General features: G+C 44.9%; 1 protein-coding gene across 1 annotated transcript in view; it reads left to right on the forward strand.

Moving 5' to 3' along the window:
• Positions 1 to 631: 631 nt before the first annotated feature.
• The window catches only part of ZNF721 (zinc finger protein 721), a 38,409-nt gene continuing 25,803 nt past the window's right edge, over positions 632 to 13,237 (forward strand). The window contains 2 exon segments of the mRNA XM_073012605.1: positions 632 to 855; positions 9,019 to 9,145. Coding sequence (XP_072868706.1) covers positions 853 to 855; positions 9,019 to 9,145 — 130 coding nt within the window. The 5' untranslated portion in view covers positions 632 to 852.

The following is a 13,237-nucleotide window of genomic DNA, read 5'->3' on the forward strand; positions in this document are numbered from 1 at the left end:
TCGCCCAGGCTGGAGTTCAGTGGCGCGATTTCTGCTCACTGAAACCTCCGCTCCCCGGGTTCAAGCAATTCTCCTGCCTCAGCCTCATGAGTAGCTGGGATTACAGGCGCCCGCCACCATGCCTGGCTAATTTTTATATTTTTAGTAGAGACAGGTTTCACCATCTTGGCCAGGCTGGTCTGGAACTCCTCACCCCATGATCCCCCCACCTCGGCCTCCCAAAGCTTTGGGATTACAGGCCTGCTAACATTTTATTTTTTAGACGTTTGCTTTTCTCTTCAAATCTCAGGTGTCCTACTCAAAACACCACAGGCCAGAAAGGTTATGAAATGTAAAATATTAAAATAGTTGTCATTCTATTGTTTCCATTTGTGAACAAGTGTGTGTCTGTGTGTGTGTGCGCGCGCACAATTTATAAACTGATGTAACCTTACACACCAGAAGGTTAAAATGAACCCCCAACAGAGCCCGGCCTAGCACTGAGATTAGGCCCCGCCTGAAAGTGCCTGGAGGCACTAGTCTGTCACTCTTGCCTGATTCAGTGCACTGTATGGTCGCAATTTCTGTCATTCAAAGCCTGAGGGCGTGAAACCTGGAGCCATATCCAATCAGAGCGCTGGAATGAGAACTGCCCAATCAGGCGCGCAGCCAGAGAGGAGGGGGCGGCATCCGGGATCTAGCGCGGCCTTGGCCTCTTGCTTCAGCCAGAGCCGGGTTAGGGCATTACGGTCCGGCTTCCCATTCTCAGGGAGGCCTCGGTGATTCCTCCACAGCCTCAGCCTCCGTCGCTCTGTGACCAGCGGGTATTGGATGATTCTAGCTAAGACTTCGCGACACCCTTGAAGCCCTGAAATGGTGAGTGTGCGGGGCGGGGCGTCCCGAGGCTGGGGGGCGCCTCATCAGCAGCGGCGGGAAATGGCGGCGGCGGGACCGAGTCTGCGAACGGAGTCCCCGCTGCCGCCGCTCAGCCCTCGGTCCTCAGTCCCCTCCGGTGAGGGACCCGGGCTCCTGTCGGTCCCTACACGGCGGCTCTGCCCAGCCTGCAGCCCTCCTCCTGCAGCTCTGCGCCCGCAGCCCCGCACCTTCCCCGGGCTGTGGGGTGAGGAGCTCTCCGGGAAGACGCCGGCGCGGCGTGCGGGGTGCCCGCGTGGGAGGAGCTGTGGTCCGGGGTCCTGTCCCTACTTTACCCTTTTCGGAATGAGATCGAGGCCCCGTCAAAACACAGAGTTAATGTAGGAAACAGGGACTCATTAACGGGACAGCGCCCCCGTGGCTCGTGGTTTGGGCCAGCGGGTCTTGAAGGAAAGGCCTTTGTGAGGTGTGTGAGGAAGGGAAGCCATTCACCCGCCCGCCCCAACTTTCCCACCGGCCCCCTTGCCCTGAGCGCCTCCTCCGCGTGGCTGTTCCTGAGTGGCATCTTTTAGAATAGGCTGGTGGCGTGTGCACAGCGCTTCGCTGAGTTCTGTGAGTGGTTCTGCCACATTATGGAACTTGAGGAGGTTGTGGGCGCCCCTGGTTTGTTGCAGACGTTCAGAAATGAAGACGCGTGTCCAGAGGCAGGGACTGGCGTCTGCAGGGGGGCAGCTGCGGGAAGAGCGCTGAGCTTGTGGGTCTGCGCTGACTCTGGGTGGGGTCGTTAGTGAGTTGCTGGACAGCCCGTTGGGGTTGAAGCATTGGCTGGTGTTGAGGAAACTCCGCAGGTTTTCTGTCAGAAGAAAGACATGGCTGAGCCTGGGCTGGAGGGAGTCGCCTGGTGTCTGCAGGAGGCGCTCCTGGGTTCTGCACATGCGCTGTCCCGCTGGGCACGGTCCTGTTCCTCCAGGTCTCCTCCCCGGGAGAGGGGACTCAGAACTCAGAGGAAAGGAGTTCTGAGAAACATCCCTTCCCTTCACCCTGCTGCCAGCCCCCACCCAATGCTAACCCACTCCTGAGCGCGCCCACCAGGCATTCGCATGGCCCCACTCCTTCCAGTACAGGGTTCCACCCTCAGGAATTGTGCCTATGGAAGCTTTGCTCCTAGGTTGTTCTGCCAAGAACCCACACAGTGCCCAGAAGACTCCTGGCTCATTTGAACCCTAGACACTGGATCTGTAGCAGGAACCTGTTTCCTTCCCCCATTTAGGCTTCTGGACCACCTTATCCTAATCTCTGCTTTTGTAGACACAGCAGTCAGTCAGATGGTAACCCTGCCTCGGCCTGCACTTGTAGCACAAACCAGTCTTTTAGTCAGTCCTGCCCTGCCCCGTCCATGACTCTTAATAGCACCTTTCTCTCTTCTGCTATTTTCTTTTCTTTTCTTTTTTTTTTTTTTGAGACGGACTTTCGCTCTTGTTGCCCATGCTGGAGTTCAACTGCACGATCTCGCCTCACTGCAACCTCCGCTTCCCAGGTTCCAGCGATTCTTCTGCCTCAGCCTCCCGAGTAGCTGGGATTACAGGCATGTGCCACCACGCCCGGCTAATTTTGTATTTTTAGTAGAGACGGGGTTTCTACGTGTTGATCATGCTAGTCTTGAACTCCCGACCTCAGGTAATCCGCCTGCCTGGGCCTCCCAAAGTGCTGGGATTATAGGCGTGAACCATCGCGCCAGGCCCTTTTTTTTTTTGAGACGAAGTCTCACTCTGTCGCCCAGGCTGGGCACACTATGTGCACAGGAAAGAGAATTTGAGGAAGAAAATAGCAGAAGAGGGGCCGGGCACGGTGGCTCATGCTTGTAATCCCAGCACTTTGGGAGGCCAAGGCGGGCGGATCATGAGGTCAGGAGTTCGAGACCAGCCTGGCCAATACCAGCCTGGCCTACGAAGGGCTGCAAGCGCCTGTAGTCCCAGCTACTCAGGAGGCTGAGGCAGGAGACTGGCGTTAACCTGGGAGGCGGAGCTTGCAGTGACCTGAGATCACGCGGTTGCATTCCAGCTTGGGCAACAAGACCGAAACTCCGTCTCTAAATAAATAAATGAATAAATAAATAAATAAAAGAGGTAAGAATTTTTGCTCTTCTCCCTTTTCCTAAAGCTGTTTGAAAACTTTTTTTTTTTTTGGGAACAGAGTCTCGCTCAGTCTCCCTGGTGGGAGTGCAGTGGCACGATCTGGGCTCACTGCAAGCTCTGCCTCCCGGGTTCGCGCCATTCTCCTGCCTCAGCCTCCGAGTAGCTGGGACTACAGGCGCCCGCCACTACGCCCAGCTAATTTTTTTTGTATTTTTAGTAGAGATGGGTTTTCACCATGTTGGCCAGGATGGTCTGAATCTCCTGACCTCGTGATCCGCCCATCTCGGCCTCCCAGCGTGCTGGAATTACAGGCCTGAGCCACCATGCCCGGCCTGTTTCTTTTTTTTTCTTTTTCTTTTTTTTTTTTTTTTTGAGACGGAGTCTCGCTCTGTTGCCCAGGCTGGAGTGCAGTGGCCGGATCTCAGCTCACTGCAAGCTCCGCCTCCCGGGTTCACGCCATTCTCCTGCCTCAAGACTCCCGAGTAGCTGGGACTACAGGCGCCCGCCACCTCGCCCGGCTAGATTTTTGTATTTTTTAGTAGAGACGGGGTTTCACCGGGTTAGCCAGGATGGTCTTGATCTCCTGACCTCGTGATCCACCCGTCTCGGCCTCCCAAAGTGCTGGGATTACAGGCTTGAGCCACCGCGCCCGGCCTTTTTTTTTTTTTTAAGATGGAGTCTCTGTTGCCCCAGCTGGAGTGTAGTGCCCTTATCTTGGCTCATTGCAACCTCTGCCTCCTGGGTTCAAGCAATTCTCGTGCCTCAGGCTCCCGAGTAGCTGGGATTGCAGGCCCACACCACCACGTCCAGCTAATTTTGGTATTTTTAGTAGAGACGGGGTTTCACCATGTTGGCCAGGGTGGTCTCGAACTCCTCACCTCAAGTGATCCCTCCACCTGGACCTCCCAAAGTGCTGGGATTATAAGCGTGAGCCACTGTGCCCATCTTGAAAACGTTTATATTTAAATATTTTGTCTGCTTCTTTAAAATATATATAAATAATTTTCATCAATTAAATAGGACATTTGTCTTTTTTGAGTCAAACTTGCCTTTAGGAGCTGGAAACTATTGGTGTGAAATGTAAATAGCAAGAACATACACCCTATCCCACAGTTTCTGTAGGCGCCTAGGAGGCTGCCTTCAGCAGGTACTTAGCTCCACACTGGAAATTTAACTCCTGTCATGAAGATGTTGGAAGTTTAGTTTTTCTATGAATATTACCAATTAGAAAATCCAGATGACTTCTCAGATTACTAGGTGAAATTACAATAAGCTGTATATGACGAATGGTGCTGTCATGTCTTCTGCTTGAGAGTTAATTATGGTGAGTTTCTGTGTTTGCAGTCTCTTAGATTGCCTGTGATGCACACCACATTTTGGTTTATTATGTACCAAAACATTTTCTTTTCTATTGTTGTGGACAGTTTTTTAGGATTGGAGATGATTTTGCTTTTAGTTATGTTTTCCACACACTGTCCAGAATCACCAGACATTATACACAAGTGCCATCTCTGCTTCACTTTAGAGAAAAACCTTTCTCAGGATTCCACTCACAACCCACAATTTGGTGGCAAAGTGCAGCAAAGTGCTCGCCAAATCTGGAAATAGAATGGTCTCTCCTATTTGAGATCTGCAGTCCCTTCTATAACAATTATACTAGATTTCTACAAAAATAACTTTTTAGTACTGCAATCAGTTATTCCTTTGTCAGTGTGCCTGGCATCTTCAAATCTGACACTGATTCCGTGATCATGGGGCCCATAATCCCAATCAGGATCCCACATGTGCATTGATTAAACCTGAGAACTTCAACTGCCTTCTCCCTTTGCCCAAATGCCCACAAATGTGCATAGCTCACCAGCCCTCCAAGTCTTAAATGTGCAGTTCCAAATTCTGAATTTATGTCTTGGGGTTTGAGAGAAGGATAGAACTTTTATCTGAGAAATGTAAGTTATTTTAATCAGATACAGTGATGTGTTAAAATGAGACCACAGTCATGTACTGTTCCCCTCTTTGAACTATTTGTTTTTTGAAATTGTGTTCTATTGCCACATATGGCTGTAAATTAACCTAATAATGTCATAGTGGACACTATAACCCACACCTTATAAATTAACAATGTATATAGCCAGTCACTAACCTCTTACTTCCAAAAGGCAATAAGAATTTCTGACCACTTTCTATCCGTTCTCTCTCTACCTTCCTTTTTGCTTTTAAAAATATACTCATAACTTCTTCTAGTTGGAGTGTATATTCAGGGCAGCTTTATATTCCAGCATTGCCTCTTCAAGCTTTGGCCCAAATAAACTCTCTACTTATGGTTTACCCCAGGATTTTCCTTTTAGGTCAAAATATTCTTCAGAATGTGTTGGGCCTGGCATGGTGGCTCACGCCTGTAATCCCAGCACTTTGGGAGGCTGAGGCGGGCAGATCACAAGGTCAGGGGATTGAAACCATCCTGGCCAACATGGAGAAACCCCTTCTCTACTAAAATACAAAAAATTAGCCAGGTGTGGTGGCGCGCGCCTGTAATCCTAGCCACTTAGGAGGCTGAGGCAGGGGAATTGCTTGAACTTGGGAGGTGGGGGTTGCAGTGAGCTGAGATCGCGCCACTGCACTCCAGCCTGGCGACAGAGCAAGACTCCATCTCAAAAAACAAATAAATAAACAAACAAACAAAACCAGAATGTGTTGAAGGTGCCTTTATGAACAATCTTTTCTCCGGTTGTACTCCGCTTGCTGTAACCCCCAAGAATGCTGAGGCACATTGATCCTACCTGGAATCTGCACATAAAAGCTGACCTCTGCCTAGGATACATAAGACAGGACCAGACTGGGTTGAAGACATACAGAAAACTCAGAAGACGTTTTCTACATCATGAGAGGTCAACATAGACATGTTAATCCCCACTTTCGGAGTGGAGCCCTTTGAGTTTTCCAGATCTTGTCCAGTGACCTGCTGTAGTTGTGTGGGAGGCTTCTGGTATGAACACAATCCTGTGGCAGAATCTGTTAAGTGTAAACAAGCACTTTAGCAGTGGGGGGTCAGGGCCACAAAATAACCAGAGCCATAGTCACAACTATGCCTTCCTGTAAACTGTGTTATTGGAGTAGGGTACTTTCGTCCTTCGCCTTGCCTCAGAGTTACCTGATCAGGGACAGGGGCTTTCACATCTGGATCTAGGATCTGCAGCTTCACCGGGGCTGTTCCATTTTCTGTTTGCATCCCACAAATTGAGCCTGAATCTCTCCTGCCTGGATCACTATGGGGACATCAGCTCAAGGTCACTGGGGACACTCACCAGCATCTGTATTTGAGACATCTGAGGATATCCTCTGCAGACTGGGTCAGTCTGATGGCAAGGTCTAATTCTGCTCCCATTTAGGAAGAGAAATGACTCACCCAGGGTTTGTTCCTGCCTTCACAGAAAGAATCTCCTTGGTTTATACCCAGATAAGAGTTGCTCCAGTTCTTCAGTTTTTTGGTGAAAAATGAGATCTGGATACTCAAACTGATTAATAAGCTAATTGTTTCTATTTCATATGGTCATTAGAAAAAGAGATGAAGCAGTCATGGTCCCTACCCTCAAGCAACTTGCAGTCTGGAGCACATGAATAATGGTTGAATTCAGCATCATGTGTTCAGTACAAAGACGGACACTGTACAGGAGACTTAAACTTCATTTGGGTTACTTTCCTTTTATTGTTTTGTGAGTTTTAATGCTACCACCTGAAGAGAGTATTCACTGACAGAAGAGAAGTTGTTATTGTTAGTATTGTTTTTACCTTGCTAAGAGTAAGTGTTTGGTTTCTAACATAATTGGTCTAGAAAAACAGGGTTTTGGTTAAATTCCTTGTTGTATGTTATGAAAGACACAGGGAAGTGGCTAAAATAGATTAAAATTTCACAAACTCTGGGAATCAAATTTCTCTAGGGCAGCCTTAGAAAAGACAGCTGAAAATACTTAGTGGCATAGAGAACAGAAGCCTGGGGCCCACTCTCTGTCCTGACCCTGCCCAGATCCACCCTCTGCTGAACCTTGTCCAGGTCTGGCCCCACACTGAAATCTCTCACAGAACTGCTTAGAGGAGATCAGTGTTTGGAGTGGCTGCTCCTACCACCTCTCCAGAGCTGGTGCTCCCAATTTCCTGAAACACAAAAGCAGATAAATTGGGAAAAGATATATACTTTTGGGCCTTAAATTCTTTTTTTTTTTTTTTTTTTGAGACGGAGTCTTGCTCTGTCGCCCAGGCTGGAGTGCAGTGGCCAGATCTCGGCTCACTGCAAGCTCCGCCTCCCGGGTTCACGCCATTCTCCTGCCTCAGCCTCCCGAGTAGCTGGGACCACAGGCACCCGCCACCTCGCCCGGCTAGTTTTTTGTAATATTTAGTAGAGACGGGGTTTCACCGTGTTAGCCAGGATGGTCTCGATCTCCTGACCTCGTGATCCACCCGTCTCCGCCTCCCAAAGTGCTGGGATTACAGGCTTGAGCCACCGCGCCCGGCCTTAAATTCTTTTTTATAAAATTAAAACCAGTGTTTCTAGAGACATCTCATCCAGCAACCTGTTCTCCATGCCTGTAGTTTGTGTTTTTTTTACAAGTCTTAAAGTAAATACACAAAAATTCCTCTGAATTGCACTTAAAACTTCCTTTCTGTTTCTTTGCCACCTATTTATATTGAGCTATTCTTCTATACATTAAAAAAAAAAATCAGTAGTACGAAAACAAAGGAAATGGAAATTCTGGGCCCTGCATTTAAATCCTGGGAAGTATTGGACACTTAGTACCCACCTCCCAGGATGTTATAAGAATTAACACATAATATGAATGTCCCAGCACAGTGCTCTGTGACATACTCCTGAGCACGTAGTACATGCTCTATAAATATCGCATTAATGCAGGTGCACATATTTTTCTTTTCTTTCCCTTTTTTTTTTTTTTTTTTTTTGAGATGGAGTCTTACTCTGTTTCGCAGGCCGGACTGCAGTGGCATGATCTCGGCTCACTGCAACCTCTACCTCCTGAGTTAAAGCGATTCTTCTGCCTCAGCCTCCTGAGTAGCTGAGATTACAGGCGCATGCCACCACGTCTGGCTATTTTTTATATTTTTAGTAAAGACGGGGTTTCACCATATTGGCCAGGTTGGTCTCGAACTCCTGACCTCGTGATTCCCCCGCCTCGGCCTCCCATAGTGCCGGGATTACTGCGTGAGTCACCACTCCCGGCCCACATGTTTTTCCAATGCAGACTTAGACATTGACACCATCTCCAGCCTTTGTAACCTTTAAAGGGCCTGCAGAGAATGCTATGCTTCAGGATGATGACTGGTGGTCCTGTCTTGGAATGAAAAGTATTTGTGTTGAGATAAGGGACTTTGTGTGCTGTGCCTGCTTTCTCTAGCCGAGTGGTGCTGTAATGGATCCAGGTGGAGGAACATCAGCATTAACAGGAGACTTGATAAAAGTCGCTAATTCATGGACTGTTTTCAAAGCTGCAAAATTTTGGTACAGTGAGGCCTAGGACATTAAATAATTTATATGTACATTGAAGCTTGAGAGACAGTGCTTAGCTAAGTGACTCTCAGCCCAGTCTTCCCCTAGGGTCACAATTTGAAGTTAAATCATCACGTGTGCCCTCCCATCACATCCTGTCTATTGTTCTGGGTGGAAACGTTTCTGTTTTTTAAATTAAGTTACTCACATATTATAGCAAGGCCAAGGTCAAGCATGAGGACTTCCAGATACTTTCATGAGAGGTGAGTTCAACCTGTTTTCCAGGAAGTCACAGGGCCTACTCTGCTTGGTTTTGGTAGGGGTAGGTCAATGTAGCCCATTATTTTTATTGCAGCAACAGAAACTGTTGGAATGCCTTCCTTTTTCCTCAGAGCTATAGAATACTTTAGAGAATATTACTGTGTTGAAAGTTATTTTATCAGATAATCCCAGTCACATGTCAGAACTAGTTCTCTTAACACATTTCACCTGTAGTCAAATTAAGAACTCTGTCACTTGATACATATGTATTTTCAGGAACCCTTAACATTCAGGGATGTGGCCATAGAATTCTCTCCAGAAGAGTGGAAGTGCCTGGACCCTGCCCAGCAGAATCTGTATAGAGATGTGATGTTGGAGAACTACAGAAACCTGGTCTCCCTGGGTGAGGATACTTTTAATACATAATTCCTAATACTCCCTCAGAGTTTTATTTTCTATTTTTGTAGAATGTCTTTTGAGATATATCTGTATCTATATAAAAATGTGTCTCTCTCACACACGTATAAGTTGTATATGTATATAGTAAATTCTTAACATTGGTGATAGAGTCTCAGAAACTGTAAGTGAAGCAACATATCATTTAAGAAAATGAATTTTAGGGCTGGGCACGGTGGCTTACGCCTGTAATCCCAGCACTTTGGGAGACTGAGGTGGGCGGATCATGAGGTCAGGAGTTTGAGACCAGCCTGGCCAACATGACAAAACCCCGTCTCTACTAAAAATACAAAAAACTAGCCGGACGTGGTGGCAGGTGCTTGTAATCCAGCTACTCGGGAGGCTTAGTCGGGAGAATCACTTGAACCTGGGAGGTGGAGGTTGCAGTGAGCCGAGATTGCACCATTGAACTTCTCAAAACTGAGTTTTGAGAGCAAAACTCAGTCTCAAAAAAACCAAAAAACAACAACAAAAAAAGAAAACTAGTTTTAGCAAAGTTTAATTGATAACAAACGAGTTATGTTTGGTATATAGCAACATTGCTTCATTTAAAGTTGCAGTTTTCAAGAACCTGTTTTGAACATTAAGTGAGGACTTACTGTATAGCTGTGTTTGTGTGACATGGAGTTTTCTGATAAATAAAAATTGTTTAAGTGTCTTTAATGTGTACAATGTAATGATTTGATATGTATATATTTTGTGATATATGCATATTTTATTGCAAAAATATAGTCAAGTTGATCAACACATCTATTACCTCAGACAATGATTTTTTTTTTGGTAATAAGAACACTTAAGGCCTAGTGTCGTAGCAAATTATAAGCATACATTACAGTATTACTAATTATAAACAGAATGCTATCATGCTAATCTAATGCTAATGTACATTAGGTTTCTCAGACTTATTCAACTTACAACTAAAAATTTGTACTCTTTGAACAACATCTCCTCATATTCCCACCCTTAGGCTCTAACAACCACCATTCTACTTTCTGCCTCTATGAGTTTACATTTTTAGATTTACCCATCTATGTGACAAGAAGCAGTTTCTTTGTCCCTCTGTGTTTGGCTAATTTCATTTAGCATCATGTCCTCCAGGTCTATCCATGTTGTAAATGGCTAGATTTCCTTTTCTCTTATGGCTGAGTAGTATTCTACTATGTATATATACACACTCCATATTTTGGCTATTATAAATATACAATGAATATGGGGCTGAAGATATTTCTTCAAGGTGTTAATTTAATTTCCTTTGGTAGTATGGCCAGAAATGGTATTGCTGGATTATATGATATGTCCATTTTTATTTTTTACTGGTTTTTATGATGACTTTTTCAATTTACATCTCACCAACAGAATACAGCATATATGTTGTATGTATGTCTTTGGGGAAAAAAATCTAACCTTTTGCCTATTTTTGAATGGATTATCGTTATTATTGTCTTGCTTTGAATTGCAGAAGTTTCTTAAACATTTTGAATATGGATATTAACTTTTCTTTTTTGAGACAGTCTTCCTCTGTCACCAGGCTGGAGTGCAGTAGCACGATCTTGGCTCACTGCGATCTCTGCCTCCTGGGTTCAAGTGATTCTTCTGCCTTAGCCTTCCAAGTAGCTGGGATTACAGGCATGCGCCACCACTCTTGGCTTATTTTGTATTTTTAGTAGAGATGGGATTTCTCCATGTTGGTCAGGCTGGTCTCAGTCTCCTGACCTCAAGTGATCCTCCCGCCTTGTTCTCCCAAAATTAACTTGTTATCAGATATATCACTTGCAAATATTTCTATCCCGTAGGGTTTTTAGAAATTTTGTTTTCCTTTGCTGTGAAGAAGCAGTTTACTTTGATACAATCCCACTTGTTTGTATTTTTGTTGTTGTTGCCGTGCTTTTGATGGCATATCAAAAAATTGTTGCCAAGACCAGTATCAAGGTTTTTCCATGTTTTCTTCAGGAGTTCTAAGGTTTTTTTGTCTTACATGTGTTTCATTTTGAGTTAATTTTGGGGTATGGTATAAGAAAATGGTTTACCTTTGCCAGACGTGGTGGCTCACACCTGAAATCCCAGCACTTTGGGAGGCCGAGGTCAGGAGATTGAGACCATCCCAGCTAACACAGTGAAACCCCATCTCTACTAAAAATACAAAAAATTAGCCGGGCATGGTGGTGGGCGCCTGTAGTCCCAGCTACTCGGGAAGCTGAGGCAGGAGAATGGCGTGAACCTGGGAGGCAGAGCTTGCAGTGAGCCGAGATCGTGCCACTGCACTCCAGCCTGGGCAACACAGTGAGACTCTGTCTCAAAAAAAAAAAAAAAATGTACTTTTATTCTTTTGCTTGTGGCTCCTCAGTTTTTCTGGCACCATGTATTGACAAGACTATAATTTCTGTATTGTATATTCATGATCCCCATCCCAAAATTCGTTGACCTTGTATGCATGGATTTGTTTCTGGGCTCTATTCTGTTCATTGGTTTTTGTATGTGTATTTATGCACATGCCATATTCTTTTGCTTACTATAACCTTTAAATAAAGTTTAAAATTAAGAAGTATGATGCCCCAGCTTTGTTCTTTCTCACGATGGCTCAGGTTATTTAAAGTTGTTTAAGGTTACACTTAAATTTTACAATTGTGTTTTCTATTACTGTGAAAAATAACACTAAAATTTTGATAGGGATCCCATTTGAATCTACAAATCACTTTCGATAATATACTTTGACAATATTAGTGATCCTAATGAAATATGTGTTTGTGTCTGCTTCAATTTCTGTCATTATTGTATTTAGTATATACATTTATTGTTATACATTAGATTTTGTGCCTTATTGTATTTAGTGTATAAATTTTTTATTTCATTGGTTAAATTTATTTTGAATTTCTTATTTTTAGTGTTGTAAATTGAATTTTTTTCTTGGAAATTTTGTTGTTACTTTATGGAAATGAAACAAATATTTGTATGTTGTGGCAGGTGTAGCGGTTCATTTTTGTAATCCCAGCACTTTCAGAAGCCAAGGCATGTGGATCACTTGAGCACAGGAGTTTGAGATGAGCCTCGGCCTCAGAGTGAGACTGTGTCTCAAAAACATGCACAAAAAAACCCCGCAAGTATTTACATGTTGATTATGTATCCTAATACCTTAATAAATGCATTTATTAGTTCAGTTTTTGTTATTCTACTCTAGGATTTCATATATATGCATGATCATATTATCTACAAACAGTAAAATTTTTTCTTATTTTGCAAGCAGGAGAGCTTTGTTCTCCTTTTCCTTGGCTAATTGTTCTGATACAAACTTTCGGTAATATGTTAAGATAGAAGCTGTGTTCCTGGAGGCATGCTTGCAGATCTTGGCTTCAGCTGTGGTCCCTGAAGCAGCCCTGTGTCTGTATATTTTAAGGAGTTAGCAGTGATTTACAGTTTTCTATAATCTGTTTTTTGGCAGGTAAACATCTCCTTTTGTTGGGTCCCCAGGCTGATGAGATTACCTCTGGGGTTGCAGAGAAAAAGGGTTGTAGCTGGATCACAAGGGTGATGCTGGGTCTGCTGTGGGGTCTGCTTTTGATGGTTGTGTTACCAGAGATTTCGACAGTCATAGATTCTTTCTGGGCCCTGGAAAGATTAGATTTCCTTGAGGACATTAATCTATATGGCAGGCAGTAGGATTGGGTTTTGAAGTTTGTCTGCATATTATGGCCCAAATACCAGGTATATAAATGGGTTTGGCTTTTACTGACTACCTGGGAACAGTTTTTTTTTTTTGTGATGGAGTCTTGTTTTGTCCCCCAGGCTGGAGTGCAGTGGCATGAACTTGACTCACTGCAACCTCTGCCTCCTGGATTCAAGCGATTCTCCTGCCTCAGCCTCCTGAGTAGCTGGGACTACAGGCGCAAACCACCATGCCTGGCTAATTTTTTTTTTTCTTTTGAGATGGAGTCTCACTCTGTCACCCAGGCTGCAGTGCAGTGGCGCAATATCAGCTCACTGCAAGCTCCGCCTCCCAGGTTCACGCCTTTCTGTCTCAGCCTCCGGGGTAGCTGGGACTACA

Source organism: Chlorocebus sabaeus, chromosome 27, assembly GCF_047675955.1.
Source record: "Chlorocebus sabaeus isolate Y175 chromosome 27, mChlSab1.0.hap1, whole genome shotgun sequence".
Taxonomy (NCBI): Eukaryota; Metazoa; Chordata; class Mammalia; order Primates; family Cercopithecidae; genus Chlorocebus; species Chlorocebus sabaeus.